The 21488-nt window shown below is 39.2% G+C and overlaps 1 protein-coding gene across 7 annotated transcripts in view; it reads right to left on the reverse strand.

Moving 5' to 3' along the window:
- Positions 1–21488, reverse strand: part of LOC136856974 (uncharacterized) — a 247585-nt gene that overhangs the window by 124129 nt on the left and 101968 nt on the right. For all 7 annotated transcript variants that reach the window (XM_067135292.2, XM_067135289.2, XM_067135288.2 and 4 more), the window contains one exon: positions 2527–2699. In XM_067135292.2, coding sequence (XP_066991393.1) covers positions 2527–2699 — 173 coding nt within the window. The remainder of the gene's footprint in view (positions 1–2526; positions 2700–21488) is intronic.

The raw sequence follows: 21488 nt of genomic DNA on the forward strand, positions 1-21488 counted from the left end.
GGGATAATGAATTAGTGGAAACCGAATGTGAGAGTGATAGTCGAAGTGATATTCAAGCCTCTACATGCCGTAATTTACCTAGTGTGCTTATTTATTCAAGTGACTGACGACGACAATGATGTAAACATTAATGATGTGTTGTTGAATTAACACGTATTTGCTTGCTTATCTTAAGATATTGAAACGGGAATGCCCTGCGAGCATTCACGTTGATGTATTTCTTGAGAGGAACTAGCCAACACCCGACTGTATGCATTCAAAACAAGCACCGAGCGTGCAGGCATTGTGGGAGACAGCATGCAAACTAGCACTGCTCCAGAACGCCAGCCAAGGCCAAGTGACGTCACACCGAAGGTTCTCTCTTGTTCTATGGCATTTCACCATGAACTGAATGTAATATCATAATTTCGAGAACGTCACCTTGTAGGCCTGAACAATAAATGCTGCTAGCCAAAATTTTATGTAAATCGACGGAAGGATGGCCGAGATATAAATTTTTCTAGATGCCCACATGCGCAACCACGCCATCCGACCTTCGGCAATAAAAGGGAGTCGCCAGCCTTGAGTAACGCAGTGTGCAGTATGCGGTGAGTGCGTGCGTCACTCAGTGCGAGCAACCACATCGTCGCCTCGCTATACAGTTCGTTACTCTGTCTGGATGAGTACAGGGGTTCGAAAGTGTTAGTGTTGAAAGCCTTCTCCGTGGACACTGACTTTGCGCGTGAACAAAAAGCTTATTTTCGTTTCTATCAGTCTGAAGAACTGTGCAATTGTATTGTGAATTTAAAGAGACTGTACGTTTGAAACTGTGCTGTAGTTGTTTCCTCTACCGTGTTAAGCTATCTTGTAAAATTGTGCCCTAGCGACTGAACAATTCTTTTACGAACAGTGTCACGTTATTTTGGTAAAGAACAGTGCCTACTTTTTTTCCCCTTAAAGACTGTGTCTATCACTCAGCGTGAAAACAGTGTTAATATTTCCTAGCATGAACTGTGCCAACCTCCATTTCATTCAAAGACTATGTCAATTCCCCTAATAAAACTGTCTAAAATTACGCCTCAGTAATAACCTTGCCTCCGAGAAATTATGACATAACAGAACTTGGACTGTCATAAACTGTTTCTTTATATTTTCGTAGAAGCTCTAATTTATTTCAACGAGAATGTGCGTGCTGTACTCATTGCATACAGTGCAGAGACTGTATCCAAAGAATTTTATTTTTTTGAGATTGAGTGAAGTGCTTAATTATTACATCTCTGAAGGTTCCATATTGCTTTCATTATTTATTATTTCAAGTACGATGGTTCCTACTGGATTATTCTCACGGAACTGTGACTGATTTCATCTTTGTTTCAAAAGTGCGTCCAACACCATTTACTGTGGAAACTATTCAACAGTGCTTCGCCTTAATTCGCAGTGCGGTAGAAAAGTGTCGCACCAGATTCCCTTGACATTCTGTGCGGAAGTTCTTCATTTCTCCGCTCCTTAACTATTTCACGCTGCACGATCTGCCTCAGGTTCGAATCGCCGTCAATGTCCAGTGCTGAGACAACACCAATGACGCGGGACGACGCCGACGCCGCAGAACAACGTCGCCTCCACACCTTCAAGGGCAATCTCACAATACATCTGTAAAAGGTGATATAATTCCCTTGCTTATCTCTTGAATAAACTGCAAGTTCCACTTTAATCATAAATTTATTTCACTACCCTTCTCTCATACTCTGTAAGTATGAGCCGTACACGCCTTGACGTTACCCATGCTCTCCGAAAAATTGAGGTACGGGCGTTCCTGTTTCAATATGTTGAAGTACTACTGCGGGCATTGATGAGTACTCATACCAACTTGAAAGATAAAATCTTGACTGGTTTAATATTTATGTACATTTTATAATCAAGTGCACCCTAGTATGCTTAGTAGAAAAATGTCCAGTCCGCAGGGTATGTGACAAGCTCAAGCATCCGGTCAGCAATGTGTTAAAATAAGGCACTACAATAGCGTCTATACACTAGTGAATGTCTAGTTTTGAACTATAATTTAGATAAAGTGAAAGTACTAGAAAGAAGAATCATGATAATTTTAGGACCAATGAAAACAACAGAACAATGGAAAATAAGTAGTATTAAGTATATATGCCAGAACATTAACAAAAAATAAGAAAAAGGAGTTTGCTATTTTTGACGTATCTGTAGAATGGATGATAACAGGCAAAACAAATATTCAAGTACCTTTGGGAGAAAAAGTCAACGAGCTGGATACAAGAGGTCAAGAAAGATTCAGAAAGAAATAAAATAAGAGAAGAGGAAGCTATAGAAAGCGATCTTTACAACAAAAGTTTTAAGAATGGAAGGATTCCAAGGGAGAATGAAACAGAAACCTAATCCAAAGTGGTCCGAGGAGAGAATAAAGCATAGTACAATAAAGGAATACTGGAAAGGACGGAAGAGGAAACATAGAAGAATGAATCAAAATTCACACATGGTCACCAGCATGCTTGATCGTAAAAAGAAGAAATGGATGCTTACTTCAGTTCCTTCTCATGCTCTTGGCAAACATCAACTATCTGCATGATGTTATGATTGGCAGCAAGGTTGAGAGATCCAATGTTGATCTGGATATAGTCAGACAAGAAGTCTTCAGCCAGAGCTTGTACTTCCTTAGGCCAGGTGGCAGACCACATTAAAACTTGTCTATCCGGCTGCAACATATTATTCAACCAAAATACTTACATTACTTATGTATATAGACAAGCTAAAACTTAAGTGCCAAAATGATTAATTTTTAAACAAAAATGACAGACCTATTTCTTATAAATGTGAACAAGAGATGTTGACTGAATTCTAAACAATGAACCTAAGTTTAAACGTAACATTGCATTTTCTGTCGTGTTATAAAATGGCGTCAAAATAGATATATGGACCACACGAGACTAAATTCATGCTAAGCAGACTGTGATTCGGAAGTTCACAGAGGGCCGAACACTGAGAAGTAGAGCATAATCACAAAGGCGGTGGAAGATAAGAACATTGAAATTTTAAGTGGTTTGGGGAAAAAAAAAAAAATATATATATATATATATTTATTATTATTATTATTATTATTATTATTATTATTATTATTATTATTATTATCATCACAATTACCTGCAAAAGATTGAGAGTTTGACGTAGGCATAATCTATGGAGGATCGCAATGAAATTGGCTGAATACGAATAAGGTAGTCTGCAGATAACTGTTTGAAAAAGGAAAATATAACAAGATATTACGTATTCATTACAGAAGAGCAGTAATATAATTTTAAAAGGAGGAAGACTTAGCAGGCAAGACAAGGACCGGAATACATTTCGCTGACGAAGAGAATAATATTGCCAAATAATTAAGAGAATTTCAAGAAGAAACAAGATTAATAGAGAAAGAACGTCAGAAAAGCGGAAAGAATCTGAATTCTGTATTGATTTAAAGCAGAACTGATATTTGAACAGTAGTGAATTTCATAGAACGTAATTGAAAGCAGTCATAATTACACGAGTAGACTGTTGAATTGTGGAAGACGTTGATATGAACTCATATCACATTTACATTCTATACAGCTTAGCGCAAGAATGAGGCCCGACAGTATGTGCTGCTAGATCTGCAGTGGACCGACTTGGGGACGAGTGTGCAACGGACCGTCCAACCAACCCGATGTCCCAGATGATCCAACAAACCTTATGTACTCCAGCCAGATACAGAAGTCCAATCGTGGTTTTAATTTCTGCAAGATTAGTCTCTCTCACATCACGGTGCCTTTGAAACTTATGACGTTTCTTCTCAAGCCATATACTGGTGTAAGTTACTATATCGTCCAATATGTTATTCAGAAAAAATAACTCCCACGCTTTTAAAGGCGTTTGAATATTCCTAGCCTCCCCTTTAGGGCCCGGCAAATGAATTACAATATTTCGTTTCCTAGCATGACCACGTTTCTTAGCACAATGAATATTCCAAACAGTTTCGCCATCTTTGCCAGTGTATTGTAGGGTGGCTTCACTGGTATGCAGTGGACTATTCTTTTCATATTCCGAGTCTATTGACACTTCACTATCCGTCTCATAAGCACTCTCCAACTTTATCTTCTTCTGCTACGCATTCTTCTTCTGAATCTACAGTCAGTTCAGTATCTTCATCAGGTTCATCTTCACTTCCATCAAAATGAAGCCGTCGAGTCGAAATCTGCGCCCGTAAAAGTGAGTCATTCCGATCTAATTCTTTTTCCACACTCATAAGTTGTTTATTAATCCTTTCCTCCTCGTTGATATCCATCATGGTAGTGAAAGATAAAGCACAAAGAGTAAATCAAACCATACACTGAATCAAACACAGTCACACACACTGAAACACAACAATGTACGTGTCAGCAAGAGTCGCGCGTGGAGAATACTTCCGCAACGATGACAATACCTAACAGTAACAATCGCCACAGCAAGAGAGTTAGAGATAGAAATAAACTAACCTTGACAATTGGTTTCCAAAATCCCTGAGAATAATAAGACAAGCGCACATGCGACTCGATCAAAGTCACATTCTCGTACAAACAAAATATAAGTGCGGAGGATTTCTCCGCAGCGCGCCCTCTCCCGGGTTAACGAAGTTTCACTCTATTTAAGACAATTTTTGTCATACCAGAAGATGTATAATGAAGCACTTAACATAGTTGCAACTGAGGTTCAAACTGCAAAATTAATGTACACAAGGACATAAGATGTGTCGTTTAAAGGGGACGAACATCTAGGTCATTGGCCCCTAATGGTACGAAATGAGAACGTAATAATTTATAAATCCAAAATTATCCACTGACTAGAATTCAAAATGTGATGAATATGAATTTTTAAAAAAAAATCACTGGATCCGACCTACAACGCCCCACCTTCCCAGAAATTATCTTAAAACAGTATTACTCACCAAGGGACAGCTTCTAAAGCACAATCCTGAATCGATGGTGCTTGTCCAAAGGGCTCCAAAATCCAAGTCATCTGCCCCATGGTATTTGTCATGTTGCGGTACTAATCAGAAGTAGCATAGACTCGTGGTGTTCCACACATTATGGTACCTCACAACTATTGTATGTCACACAGGTAATGCAGACCTACAGTGGCTCAAATAAGTATTGGTCTGTCGAGATATGCTACATACGAGGACGAGGAATCTAAGGGAATGATAATAAAATTGACATATACTAGAATCCTTGATTATTTATCATTTTGTGTAACATGTACATTGTAAGAGAAACATAATTCTTCGATGTCCAGATAACTAAAAACCTTAACTTAAAACAATCATTTTCACTTGCCACCAAAAAAGTATTGGTCTGAATTAACATAACGCAGTTTCTTGATCTTTTGTGGACGTGTCAGTACTTCGTAGTTCCTCCTTTACTCTTTATAATCTCAGCTGACCTATTTGGCATCGATCCTACCAAGGTTTCCGTAGTTTTCTTTGGTATGTTATTCCATTCGGTGAGTAAGGCTTCTTCCAGATCAGCTTTGTTTGATATTGCATGCTTTCTCACGTTTTGCTCCAAAGTGCCACAAATTCTCGATGGGTTTGATGTCGGGAGACTGTGGTGGAGTTTCCATCCAACGCGGAGTATTATATAGCAGCCATAGCTTCGTGTTCAGGGCTGTCTGTTTGGGGTCGTTATCTTGCGTAAATGTATACTTAAGAGTCCCATTTTTTGTACACTTGATGGAAGATGTGTCTTGAGGATGTTAATGTATACTTTGTGATCCATAATCCCTTCAACAAAGGCTTATTCACCTACACTATTCGCACTCACGCAACCCCACACCACTACGGAACCACCACAATGTTTCACAGTAGATGTCAGGTTCTTCTCTTCAAGTTCAGAATTCGTCCTCCTCCACACCACCACTTGTCTGATCTGAAGAGGGTAAATTTACTCTCATCAGTAAAAAAGACTGTCTTCCAATCCTTATAGCTGTCATGTCTGCTCTTTAGCGTACGCAAGTCTCTTCTTCCTATTAGCCTTACTGCTGTACGGCTTTCTACGGGCTGTTCTGCCCGCATATCCTTTTCCGCGTAGCACATTTCGGATGGTTTCAGATGACGTCTGTACTTTTACATCTTCTTGTAATGCAACTGCTATCTTCGGCGCACTTAGCTGAGGATTTTGGGCCACTTTAAGCACAATTTGCTGTTTGTCTTCTACTGATAACTTTGAGGGACAGCCACTTCTTGGCCTATTTTCTATTGTCTGTTCTTTTGTACCTGTACACAATATTTTAACAGTTGTAACAGCTCTTCCAATAATTTCACTTATGTCCTTGAAAGATTTACCTTTTTGAAATAGTCGCACTACAATCCTCCTTTCTTCCACGTTTGTTTCTTTCATTTCCCTTCCCATTGTTAACTGAACACGGAAACTGCTGAATATTACCTTACAATGTGTCAGCACAGACACAATGAGCCAGAGTTGCGGCAGACAGCACGATGTCACCATGATATTGTGTACTAGACTAATACTTATTTGGCGCGAAATGACGCACGCCGTTGTATTACTGGTCTGTTTGCAAACAGCGTGTATCCTCTTGGCTCCATATTTAACCTACTGATGTACTTGACTGTCCTAAATATCTACATACGTGTAATTCCATTATATGCACCATTATTTGTACCATACAGTTCCGTTCATACCACGGCTGTGGGCAGACCAATACTTTTTTGAGCCACCGTATGGTGTTTCTCACATAATGGTACCACTCACAGACAACGCAAAACCATGGTATTCCCCACCTAGGTATACTAATCATGGGCACCGGTATTCCTGTGGTGTTCCTCACAGACTGGGTACTAATCACAGGGAATGCAGATCCACAGTGTTGCTCATATAGTGCTATTAATCACAGGCAACGCCCAGACCCCTGGTGTTTCTCACATAATGGTACTAATTACAGGCAATGTAAGCCCATGGTGTTCTGCATTTAGTGGTACTTATCGTAGGTACTGTAAACTCACAATGAACCACACTCTGATGCTACTAATCACAAACCTACTGAGTACCTAACATAGTGGTACTACTCGCTAGTAAATGTGATCCATGGCGTTCCCTGTGTGATGGTATAAATCACAAGTTTCATGGTTCTTGATTCAATCATCCCTTGGTCGCCCCTTTTAGTTGCCTCTTAAGGCAGGCTGGGGATACCGTGGGTGTATCCCTCATCCACAGGGGGGTAAGGACAAACACACGAAGATTAAGTATTTTTGCGGGTCCTTCCAGAGGATGCCATACTGTTCGGAGCAGTTCTGGGTTAAATACTGGTTACTTCTTGAAGGTTTTGGAGAAATGAACAGTCTCTCACCTCTCACCAACAACCTGTCAATTGCTGTAAATCTTACAGGCCTTCATTTTCCCTTGGGGATGGGGATAGCTTGTCATTCAGTCACACTTCAGTGAATTTTTAATTCTGCATATTCGTTTGTCTCTAGTAGTTGATGTTCGTAGCTGTCCATAATCCTGAAGTAATCCTGTTATAGGTCCCTTACCATGGCTTACGAAACACGTTACTGACCTGCAAGGAAATTTAGGCAAGCCTACATCATCACCGGGTGTCCTGTATCTCAAATGGTATTGGAATGTTTTATGCGCTGGTTAGATCCAACAAGGCAACACAGTGTCCACAGAAATTTTCTCTGAAGTTTCCCTGAAGTGCTGTTGTTGTTGCTAGTTGCTGTATGTCGCACCGACACAGATAGGTCTTATGGCGACGTCCCTGAAGTACTAAGAAAAATTTCCCTAACTTGCAAAAACTGAACAACATGTTTTACAGTGAAGACGAAAGGAAATTCTAGCCTCCTCTATCTCCATAGTTGGCATATTTTCTCTCCACTTTTTAAAATTATTTATTGATAAACAATTATATTGATGGCACCAACATATAAACCATAATAAATATTCTAATGGTAACATGTAACATACTGTTATGAATAAAACAGCCTCTTTTCATTACTCTAATGTATTTCCAGGTGACCCAGTACATGCATGCACGTGCACAAACGCACTATTCTATTCAACCACAAACTTCTACACTTACTACAGTAGAACCTCTATTATACGTTCCCGGAAACTATGTTTTCCTGTATTATTCGTTCAAATTACGTGGTCCCCCAAGCATCCTAATTAAATCACGTTGTAAAAATCCTGCATTATCCGTTCCTCGAAGAAATGATTTCCCGGATCAACCGTCCAGAAATTGCAGTCCCATCAACGCTAAATCCTCGATCACGGGTTTTTCAAGAAACTATCTCACGAAATGATGGCTATGCCATACTTACAGATCTTGGTGTTAACGTCCCATCATTGCGGTAATTTGAGGAAGTACTGTACCGTACTGGAAAAGCGATCAGCGGTGAACTTGCATAAGGGACCATCTTAGCATCGCAGTTGGGTGGTATTGTTTATAGAATCCTAGGAAATCAAAGCAGAGCGTGTCCACAACAAATGGAAAGAGACAGACCGCATTTCGGCAGCTCTACTTGAAGACTAAACGAGTTTTGTCAAATGTTTGTACTTGACAAACATCTACATTATGTCCAGGGTTTTTACTTTATTTTTTTGATTGTATCGCCGAACAGGTTTTTGGCACTTCCCTCAGGGCACTGTATAGTCACTGGACTTTCAGACAACAATTGAAACTGCTCCTTCGTAAGTAACACAAATTTAGTATTTTAATATTATCGCACATTGGTACGATTATGTTATTTGAGACCAGAACAGATGTTGCACCTTACATACTGTAGATAATAAAGTCATGGGAGGTTTTGGCATTGCCTGTTACCGTTTTGGTCATAAGACGGGGAATTTCACGTTTTGTGTTAAAATGTTATAAAAACTGCATTCTCTCTTTTTTTTTTTGCGCATGTTATATTTAAAAACTTAGTATCATATCACAGTCATACCGACCTGCACAGATTTATAAGTCGCGTACTGGTAATTAATGTTTGAAGCCGGCCCTGTGGTCTAACTTGCCTGCCCCTCACCCGGAGGACCCAGGTTCAATTCCCAGCCAGGTCAGGCATTTGTACCTGGATATGAGGACTGGTTCCAGGTTCACTCATTACACAATTACCTTTAACTGAGGAGCTATTTAATGGTGAGATCGTGACCCCGGTCTAGAGAGCCAGGAATAACGGCCGAGAGGATTCGTCACAATGACCATGCATCACCTCATAATCTGCAGGCCTTGGGACCAAGCAGCAGTCGCTTGGTAGGCGGAAGGCCCATTGAGGCTATAGTTTGGTTTGGTTTAGGGGTGTTTGTAACATTATAAGTATACGTAGTTCATTTTTGTGATGTTTAGCCAAATTATTGATGGTTCATTCATTCCCAGATTTTCCGTTTTCCTGTGTTGTACTTTTCTTTCTGGGGTCCCATCAAAAACAGAGAATCAAGGTTCCACTGTAATTGTTGTCTATTTACAAGTCACTCTTTTTAACACAAATGTTTGTCCGTAAAGTCTTAAAATGACACCGTCCATCCGCAAAATGTTGCAATTTCCGTAAATTTTACGGATAAGCCATAAAAGTTGGTAGGTATGCACACGCAGAGATGCCAACTTTCAAGAAAGGCAATTCGTAATGTAGCCGTGTGGGCTCCAGGGGGTGGGGGTGACGGGCGTGGCGGCCGTAGAATTTTCTTTTTTTGAGATCTTACTAACGTACATATCATTGAAAAATTAATGAACAACATACAATTCAACCAGATATTCAAAGACTGGCATATAAAGAGTGTATGATTCTTACCCGCTAAAGTAACAGGTGATCTGCGGTACATATCTGAGATAGGTTGAAGGATTACATAAAATCAGCTTCATGGTCCGTATCGCACTTCAACAGATTCACAATTAAGTATTTATTTATTTTCCACCTAGTCGATACAATGATTGCTTAAGGCAATTTTTAATGGCCAAAAGTGGTACATGTTTCGCATATTATCAACATCTTCAACCACATAACACTGTTTAGATGAAAAATATATAATTGACAAAGTAATGCTTTAGAGGAAGTGTCCTTAAAATTAACATAAGATTGACAACATTAAAACAAACAAATAACTCAAGAGAAAATATATAAATTATTTCTACAATAGAAAGCAGTCGTCAAGGAAACACTTGTACAATATTCCATAGAGAATATGTCCTAATAAATATTCTTTTCTTAATAATTCATGAAAAAAGATCAATTTAAAAATTAAAAATTATACAATTTATAAGTAATTATCGAAATGAAGAAATCCTGATATCACAGTGCGGCTCATTATTAATGTAGATGAAAATATAACTAATTCCTAGTTGTCAAATCTTATTAAGCCTGCTTTCGTTTGGAACAGTAACTCCTGTAATTATTTCACAGTTTTGTGCCGGGTGTAATATTGATGATGCGTTCTGCCTTGCTCCTGCACCTGAGGAGGTGGAGCAGCGGGGGATATAGGTGTGTCAAGAACTTCCTTGCTGTCACCTATAGCTTCAACTGAGGAGGAATAAGTTGTAGGGCTATCTGTAGGTGGAGAAATTCCAATTCTTTTTTCGTGATCCTTCTCAAGCATTTTCAAATATACTAGAATTTGATAATATAATGGATTCTTATATTCTACAGCCTCATTAAGGTTATCATTTTTCTTTACAAGTTGGTCTAGATGAATGTATAGGTCTTCATATGTGTTCATTAAGCTGCCCTTTTTTTTAACTTTTTTATGATGGTCAGGTCTTGTTCTATGTTGGTAAATTTATGACCTGTGGCAGTCATGTGTGATCCCATTGCTGAGAATCTTCTATGTTTTTCAGCATTCACATGTTCCAAATATCTAACTTTAAAATTGCGGCCAGATTGTCCTATGTATGTATTCTTACATTCAAAGCATGTGAGTTTATATATTCCCGAATCAAAAAATTTATCTTTTTCCGAGAGATTTATTGTATCATGGTTGAAAATACTATGTTTCATGTTGTTATTGGTGGAAAATACAATTCTGAAATTTTTTCTCTTAAATAAATTTGTTATTACATGAATGTTTGGATTATTACATGTGAACTTTATATATTTTTCAGTTTTACTAGGTTCGACTGCTAATTTAGATTGTTGCTTCTCCGAAAATTTATTAATTATTTTATCAATCATGTTATTGTTGAAACCATTCAAGAGGGCTTGTTATCAGATAAACAACAGTTCTTTATTCCTTTCAGATTTGGATAAAGTTCACATATAATAATCCAAACATTCATGTAATAACAAATTTATTTAAGAGAAAAAATTTCAAAATTGCATTTTCCACCAATAACATGAAACATAGTATTTTCAACCATGATACAATAAATCTCTCGGAAAAAGATAAATTTTTTGATTCGGGAATATATAAACTCACATGCTTTGAATGTAAGAATACATACATAGGACAATCTGGCCGCAATTTTAAAGTTAGATATTTGGAACATGTGAATGCTGAAAAACATAGAAGATTCTCAGCAATGGGATCACACATGACTGCCACAGGTCATAAATTTACCAACATAGAACAAGACCTGACCATCATAAAAAAGTTAAAAAAAAGGGCAGCTTAATGAACACACATGAAGACCTATACATTCATCTAGACCAACTTGTAAAGAAAAATGATAACCTTAATGAGGCTGTAGAATATAAGAATCCATTATATTATCAAATTCTAGTATATTTGAAAATGCTTGAGAAGGATCACGAAAAAAGAATTGGAATTTCTCCACCTACAGATAGCCCTACAACTTATTCCTCCTCAGTTGAAGCTATAGGTGACAGCAAGGAAGTTCTTGACACACCTATATCCCCCGATCCTCCACCTCCTCAGGTGCAAGAGCAAGGAAGAACGCATCATCAATATTACACCCGGCGCAAAACTGTGAAATAATTACAGGAGTTACTGTTCCAAAGGAAAGCAGGCTTAATAAGATTTGACAACTAGGAATTAGTTATATTTTCATACATACATAATCATTATAGACTGTTATGCCTTTCAGCGTTCAGTCTGCAAGCCTCTGAGAATTTACTAAACGTCGCCACAATCCTCGATTTGCAACTAGTGTTGTGGCCTCATTTAGTTCTATACCTCTTATCTTTAAATCGTTAGAAACAGAGTCTAACCATCGTCGTCTTGGTCACCCTCTACTTCTCTTACCCTCCATAACAGAGTCCATTATTCTCCTAGGTAACCTATCCTCCTCCATTCGCCTCACATGACCCCACCATCGAAGCCGGTTTATGCGTACAGCTTCATCCATCGAATTCTTTCCTAAATTAGCCTTTATCTCCTCATTTCGTGTTCCCTCCTTCCATTGTTCCCACCTGTTTGTACCAGCAATCATTCTTGCTACTTTCATGTCTGTTACTTCTAACTTATGAATAAGATATCCTGAGTCCACCCAGCTTTCGCTCCCATAAAGCAAAGTTGGTCTGAAAACAGACCGATGTAAAGATAGTTTCGTCTGGGAGCTGACTTCCTTCTTACAGAATACTGCTGATCGCAACTGCGAGCTCAATGCATTAGCTTTACTACACCTTGATTCAATCTTACTTACTATATTACCATCCTGGGAAAACACACAACCTAAATACTTGAAATTATCGACCTGTTCTAGCTTTGTATCACCAATCTGACATTCAATTCTGTTGGATTTCTTACCTACTGACATCAATTTAGTCTTCGAGAGGCTAATTTTCATACCATACTCATTGCACCTATTTTCAAGTTCTAAGATGTTAGACTGCAGGCTTTCGGCACAGGCCAGGCTGCTTACTACATTTCCACCTAACTGAATCCCTCCCTGCCATTTTATACCTTTCAGCATATGATCCATGTAAACTACGAACAGCAAAGGTGAAAGATTACAGCCTTGTCTAACTCCTGTAAGTACCCTGAACCAAGAACTCATTCTACCATCAATTCTCACTGAAGCCCAATTGTCAACATAAATGCCTTTGATTGATTTTAATAATCTACCTTTAATTCCATAGTCCCCCAGTATAGCGAACATCTTTTCCCTCGGTACCCTGTCATAGGCTTTCTCTAGATCTACGAAACAAACACAACTGCCTATTCCTCTCGTAGCATTTTTCAATTACCTGGCGCATACTGAAAATATGATCCTGACAGCTTCTCTGTGGTCTGAAACCACACTGGTTTTCATCCAACTTCCTCTCAACGACTGATCGCACCCTCCCTTCCAAGATGCCTGTGAATACTTTGCCTGGTATACTAATCAATGAAATACCTCGATAGTTGTTGCAATCCTTCCTGTTCCCTTGCTTATAGATAGGTGCAATTACTGCTTTTGTCCAATCTGAAGGTACCTTACCAACACTCCACACTAATTTTACTACTCTATGAAGCCATTTCATCCCTGCCTTCCCACTATACTTCACCATTTCAGGTCTAATTTCATCTATTCCTGCTGCATTATGACAATGGAGTTTATTTACTATCCTTTCCACTTCCTCAAGCATAATTTCACCAACATCATTTTCCTCCTCCCCATGAGCTTGACTTTGCAACACCACCATGATGATTTCCTTTTACATTGAGAAGATGTTCAAAATATACCCTCCACCTCTCCAGTGATTCCCTGGGATCTGTTATGAGTTCACCTGAATTACTCAAAACACTGTTCATTTCCTTTTTCCCTCCCTTCCTAAGATTCTTTATTACTGTCCAGAATGGTTTCCCTGCTGCTTGACCTAGCCTTTCCAGGTTATTACCAAAATCTTCCCATGACTTCTTTTTGGATTCAACAACTATTTGTTTCGCTCTGTTTCTTTCATCTACGTACAAATCCCTTTCTGCCTCGGCCCTTGTTTGGAGCCACTTCTGATAAGCCTTCTTTTTACGTTTACAGGCTGCTCTCGCTTCATCATTCCACCAAGATGTTCGCCTTTTCCCATCTTTACACACAGTTGTTCCTAGGCATTCCCTTGCTGTTTCTACTACAGCATCCCTGTATGCCACCCATTCACTTTCTATATCCTGAACCTGCTTACTGTCTACCGTTCGAAACTTCTCACTAATCATATCCATGTACTTCTGTCTAATTTCCTCGTCCTGGAGATTTTCTACCCTTATTCGTTTGCAGACAGATTTCACTTTCTCTACCTTAGGCCTAGAGATACTTAGTTCACTACAGATCAGATAATGGTCTGTATCATCGAAAAATCCCCGAAAAACTCGTACATTCCTAAAAGATTTCCTGAATTCAAAGTCTGTTAAGATATAGTCTATTATGGATCTGGTACCCCTAACCTCCCATGTGTAGCGGTGAATGGCCTTATGCTTTAAGAATGTATTCGTAACAGCTAAACCCATACTAGCACAGAAGTCCAGCAAACGCTTCCCATTCCCATTAGCTTCCACATCTTCCCCACATTTACCAATCACCCTTTCGTATCCTTCAGTTCTATTCCCAACTCTCGCATTGAAATCGCCCATTAGCACTATTCTATCCTTGCTGTTGACCCTGACCAATGTCACTCAATGCTTCATAAAACTTGTCAACTTCATCCTCATCTGCACCCTCACATGGTGAATACACTGACAATTCTTGTCCTAATTCCTCCCACTGACAAATCTACCCACATCATTCGCTCACTTACGTGCTTAACAGAAACTATGTTGCGTGCAATGGTATTCCTGATAAAGAGCCCTACCCCAGACTCTGCCCTTCCCTTTCTAACACCCGTCAAGTACACTTTATAATCTCCTATCTCTTCCTCCTTATCTCCCCTTACCCGAATATCACTTACTCCTAGCACATCCAGATGCATCCTCTTTGCTGACTCAGCAAGTTCTACCTTCTTTCTTCCATAAGCCCCATTAATATTGATAGCTCCCCATCGAATTCCATTTCGTTCGCCAAGTTGTTTCCAAGAAGTCCCTCGCCTGTCAAATGGGAGTGGGACTCCATTACTCCCATAGGTCCGAGGCTTGCTTAAAGTGTTCTGAGCTCGGTAAATTCATGAAGCAGGATGCTGCCCTACTTGCACATAGTCCAAGTGAGGATCTCTCCTCTAACGGGTTATGGACCACCGGTGAATTGTATAGTCCTAGCCGCCTGAGCACAAGGAGGGCCACGGCTCAGAATATGTTCGAGATGCCCACTCCCATTCCATAGCAACTGGTATCCCGACTCTCAGGACCACTTACTAGGCCACTCAGCCGTTGCCCATGGTTCACGAACTAGGACGCGACTACAGTAACCCACAAACATGAACCATCCACAAACACCTACATTAATAATAAGAGCCGCACTGTGATATCAGGATTTCTTCATTTCGATAATTACTTATAAATTGTATAATTTTTAATTTTTAAATTGATCTTTTTTCATGAATTATTAAGAAAAGAATATTTATTAGGACATATTCGCTATGTGTACCTTAAGTTGGTTATGGATTTCAGTGTGGTCATGGTGGCTGTTTTCATTGCCACAGAAGGAATATTATCTGTGGGAGCTCAGATTGTTCTTGGCTTCTTGATGCGTTCGCTTGGTAGTAAACATACTATTATGGTTGGACTTGTGTTTGAGATGCTGCAACTTATGTGGTATGGCTTTGGCTCCCAGACCTGGTGAGTTCATATTTCATCAAAACAGTAGTAGTTCATTTTAACAACTATCAACGCTTCAAATTCTGACATTTTGGACAGAGTTCTTTCTCAGTATTATGTCCTGATAAAAGGAACAGCAGCTTCTTACTATGAAATATTTCGGAATTGTTTCTTTTGACATATTGCAGGAATATGGATTCTTTATTTCAGTTGACATATTGTATCTTCTTTTCTTTTAATTATTTTTCATGCATTAAATTTTAAAGATTGGGCTTAAGTATGACAGTATTTTAAGTAAAACCAATCAGTTTTGAATATGCTATCAAGACATAAGTTAGTGAGTAGAAAAACAAAATTGCTGCTGAAATTCAAAACTTGTACAACAATTACAACAATAACTTTACAGTGTCAAAGTTTCAACCAAAGTGTATCAGTTAAAAGGTCACTGCTAATGGAAGTTGGAATTAAAATTTTCAAGGTTAGTTGGGATTCTTACAACATACGGTGTGGAAAGTAATTCATTATCTGCTATATACTACCATGTTACATATTTTTGATTACAGACCATAAACTTCATTTCATCGAAAGGGCGGTAGCAGCCTTTCGGTAGTTGCAAGGGCGGCAATCTGGATGATTGACTGATACGGTCTTGTAATAATACTCAACATGGCTTAGCTGTGTTGATACTGCTACACGGCTAAAAGCAACGGGAAACTACAGCCGTAACTAACTCCCGAGGACATGCAGCTCTCTCTGTATGAATGATGTACTGATGATGGCTTCCTCCCGGGTAAAATATTCCGGAGGTAAACTAGTCCCCCATTCGGATCTCCGGGTGGGGACTACACGAGAGGGGGCGATCATCAGGAAGATGGATACTGACATTCTGCGAGTCGGAGCGTGGAATGTTAGAAGTTTGAATCGTTGTGGTAGGTTAGAGAATCTGAAAAGGGAGATGGATAGGCTAAAGTTAGATGTAGTTGGCATAAGTGAAGTACGTTGGCAGGAAGAACAAGATTTTTGGTCAGGCGACTACCGAATTATCAACACAAAATCAAACAGAGGAAATGCAGGAGTTGGTTTAATAATGAATAAGAAAATAGGGCAGCGGGTAAGCTACTATGACCAGCATAGTGAAAGAATTATTGTCGTCAAGATAGACACCAAACCAATGCCCACCACAATAGTGCAGGTCTATATGCCTACTAGTTCAGCAGATGAAGAAATCGAAAGAATATATGAGGAGATAGAAGATTTAATACAATATGTAAAAGGTGACGAGAATCTAATTGTGATGGGAGACTGGAATGCAGTGGTAGGCCAAGGAAGAGAAGGTAGTACAGTAGGAGAATTTGGATTGGGACGAAGGAACGAAAGAGGAAGTCGTCTGGTTGAATTCTGCACTGACCATAATTTAGTCCTTGCCAATACTTGGTTCAAACACCACAAACGACGGCTGTATACGTGGACGAGACCTGGAGACACTGGAAGGTATCAAATAGACTTCATTATGATTAGGCAGAGATTCAGAAACCAGGTGTTGGATTGCAAAACTTTCCCAGGAGCAGACGTGGACTCTGACCACAACTTGTTGGTCATGAAATGCCATCTGAAGTTGAAGAAATTGAAGAGAGGAAAGAATGCAAAAAGATGGGATCTAGACAAGTTGAAAGAAAAGAATGTGAGGGATTGTTTCAAGGAACATGTTGCACAAGGACTAAATGAAAAGGCTGAAGGAAACACCATAGAGGAAGAGTGGAGAGTCATGAAAAATGAAGTCAGTAGGGCTGCTGAAGAAATGTTAGGAAGGAAGAAAAGATCAACTAAGAATCAGTGGATAACTCAGGAGATACTAGACCTGATTGATGAACGACGAAAATACAAGAATGCTAGAAATGAAGAGGGCAGAAAAGAATACAGGCGATTAAAGAATGAAGTGGATAGAAAGTGCAAGGCAGCTAAGGAAGAATGGCTGAAGGAGAAATGCAAGGATGTCGAAGGCTGTATGGTCCTGGGAAAGGTAGATGCTGCATACAGGAAAATCAAGGAAACCTTTGGAGAAAGGAAATATAGGTGTATGAATATTAAGAGCTCAGATGGAAAACCACTTCTAGGGAAAGAAGACAAAGCAGAAAGATGGCAGGAGCATATCCAACAGTTGTATCAAGGTAAAGATGTAGATAATTTGGTTCTGGAACATGAAGAGTCTGTTGATGCTGATGAAAAGGGAGACCCAGTTTTGAGGTCAGAGTTTGACAGAGCTGTGAGTGACCTCAATAGGAACAAGGCACCTGGAATTGATGACATTCCCTCTGAATTACTGACTGGCTTAGGAGAAACCAGCATGGCAAGGTTATTTCATTTAGTGTGCAAGATGTACGAGACAGGAGAAGTCCCATCCGATTTTCAGCAGAATGTTGTTATACCTATTCCCAAGAAAGCCGGTGCTGACAGGTGTGAAAACTACCGCACCATTAGTTTAGTATCTCATGCCTGCAAAATTTTAACACGTATTATTTACAGAAGAATGGAAAAACAAGTTGAAGCTGAGTTGGGAGAAGATCAATTTGGCTTCAGAAGAAATGTAGGAACACGTGAAGCTATCCTGACTTTACGTCTGATCTTAGAGGATCGAATCAAGAAGGACAAGCCCACGTACATGGCATTCGTAGATCTAGAAAAGGCATTCGATAATGTTGATTGGACCAAGCTATTTATGATTCTGAAGATGATAGGGATCAGATACCGAGAACGAAGAATTATCTACAATCTGTATAAAAATCAGTCTGCAGTGATAAGAATCGAGGGCTTTGAAAAAGAAGCAGCAATCCAGAAAGGAGTGAGGCAAGGCTGCAGTTTGTCCCCTCTCCTTTTCAATGTTTACATGGAACAGGCAGTAAAGGAAATCAAAGAGAAATTTGGAAAGGGAATCACAGTCCAAGGAGAGGAAATCAAAACCTTGAGATTTGCCGATGATATTGTTATTTTATCTGAGACTGCAGAAGATCTCGAGAAGTTGCTGAATGGTATGGATGAAGTCTTGGGTAAGGAGTACAAGATGAAAATAAATAAGTCCAAAACAAAAGTAATGGAGTGCAGTCGAACGAAGGCAGGTGATGCAGGAAATATTAGGTTAGGAAATGAAGTCTTAAAGGAAGTAGATGAATATTGTTACTTTGGTAGTAAAATAACTAACGATGGCAGAAGTAAGGAGGACATAAAATGCAGACTAGCACAAGCAAGGAAAAGCTTTCTTAAGAAAAGAAATTTGCTCACTTCAAACATTGATATCGGAATTAGAAAGATGTTTTTGAAGACTTTCGTGTGGAGCGTGGCATTGTATGGAAGTGAAACATGGACGATAACTAGCTCAGAAAGAAAGAGAATAGAAGCTTTTGAAATGTGGTGTTACAGAAGAATGCTGAAGGTGAGATGGATAGATCGAATCACGAATGAAGAGATACTGAATCGAATTGGTGAGAGGAGATCGATTTGGCTAAATTTGACAAGAAGAAGAGATAGAATGATAGGACACATCTTAAGACACCCAGGACTTGTTCAGTTGGTTTTTGAAGGAAGTGTAGGGGGTAAGAACGGTAGGGGCAGACCAAGATATGAATATGACAAGCAGATTAGAGCAGATGTAGGATGCAGTAGTTACGTAGAAATGAAAAGGTTAGCACAGGATAGGGTGGCATGGAGAGCTGCATCAAACCAGTCTATGGACTGATGCCTCAAACAACAACATTCGCTATGGAATATTGTACAAGTGTTTCCTAGACGACTGCTTTCTATTGTAGAAATAATTTATATATTTTCTCTTGAGTTATTTGTTTGTTTTAATGTTGTCAATCTTATGTTAATTTTAAGGACACTTCCTCTAAAGCATTACTTTGTCAATTTTATATATTTTTCATCTAAACAGTGTTATGTGGCTGAAGATGTTGATAATATACGAAACATGTACCACTTTTGACCATTAAAAACTGCCTTAAGCAATCATTGTATCGACTAGGTGGAAAATAAATACTTAATTGTGAATAGGTTGAAGGATCATTTCTTTTGTTGAGTACTGTAGTTGCTGCCCTTAGCAGCTTGTAGTAGCTGTTTAGTAAACGTACACTGGTGACATGCTATTCCGTTTAATATCGTGTGCTTCCTCTGCATTAACAGAGCACTTAACAGTTCGGTGTTCAGGTTATGTAGCGCATAGGTATCTACGAAATGCCACTGTAATATTAGTCCTGAATGGAACATAATCATTCCTTTTACACAAATTGAGTGAAAAATCTGCAGTAAATTAAGCAATACCGTCGTTACTAGAGAAATATGTATACGTTCTTACGGGCTTTAGACAGAACTCACAGTGTATTCCGCTTCCCGTGCCATCTTATTTCTTTCTTGAGGGCCAGGGCTAGCACTGACGAATGGGAGTGCTATGTCTGAATTCTCATTATCTTTGTCCATATGACTAGCGCGGGCAGCTCAAACAGCAAAATAACTTGCTTGTTGAAAGGAAAATAGCATGATCCCAGGACCAATACATGCATCATTTATGAATGAGTTAGGGCACAAAACGAATGAGCAACATGAAGAAAATGACACCTAATTAATGCAAACAACTTCAGTGAGCAAAGACATCACACACAAAAGTGTTAGACAAACAAAACACATACGGAAGCGCTGTGACGTAGCAGAAAAAAATAGTTGTAAGGTAGTAAAGTATATATCCATATCATTCTCTTCAAGTAAAACATTTCGTACTATTTCTTAATTTACCGCATATTTTCGAGTATATATGTGTAAAAGCAATTATGTTCCATTTGGGACAAATATTACAGTGACATTTCGTAGATAGGCATGCGCTACGTAACCCAGTGTTCATATTAGCACAGAACTCGGTCTTGTTCTTCGTCACCATTTGCAACTGAAAATTCGCGGCTACACACACTACAAAAACACGCATGAATGAGATTTTGAGGAACGCAATAAACAGGGCCATTCTTTCGAGTATTCCTCCCTAAATTTTTGAACTACTTTTGGTTTATTACTAGCGTCACTAATCACTGTAAAGTCACCACACATATTTTCCTGCATAATAAATCGCTTCATTATTTCAAACCTTTCGCATTTTTGTAACACACGAGGCAACCAAAATAGCAATAAGTACTTCAACAGTCACGCATGCAATATCCACAATAAAACAGAGTTTCTCACCACTTCGCCACCAAAACAAAGGCAAAACAACTCGCATACTTGAATGGAAGTCTGGTCATGTGACAAAGACAACAGCTCCTCAAGATATACCACTTCACAGGTGCCGATTTCTCCGGTAATGGAAGCACACACTGAGTTCGGGGCGAGAAAACTCGCCATATTCTCAAATGAGGGACAGGAAAGGGGTATAAATGATTACCGAGAAATCCGAAAATAATATTCTGAGAATTAAAGCTGTAATGGCATTCCTTGTCTATACTTTTGAACACTTCATACACTTAGATTTGAAAATCAACAAAGATCGTAATTTGAGGTGAACGATTCGCAAAGGCGTAATTGTGATGGGAAATTCATAATTATTACGATTGAATCGTAATAGTTGGCATCTCTGCACACGTAAGAACACTGTTGAAAGAGATTACTGTACGCATGCGTGTCAGCTGATAACAAGAGGAGTTATGGCTAGCAGTCACAGGTGTGTTCTGGACCCGAGCACTCGAATGTTGAGCAATCAGTCAATTTCTACTCTCCTAGCATGGAAACATGAACTGGAATTTCCAAACTAGCTCCCAATTCTCATACATCGGCACGAATCATGAAGACTATTCAAGTCCGAGGTTCGCAATTAGAGGAAACCGTAGACAAAACTGG

Source organism: Anabrus simplex, chromosome 1 (genome assembly GCF_040414725.1).
Source record: "Anabrus simplex isolate iqAnaSimp1 chromosome 1, ASM4041472v1, whole genome shotgun sequence".
In the NCBI taxonomy this organism is placed as follows: domain Eukaryota; kingdom Metazoa; phylum Arthropoda; class Insecta; order Orthoptera; family Tettigoniidae; genus Anabrus; species Anabrus simplex.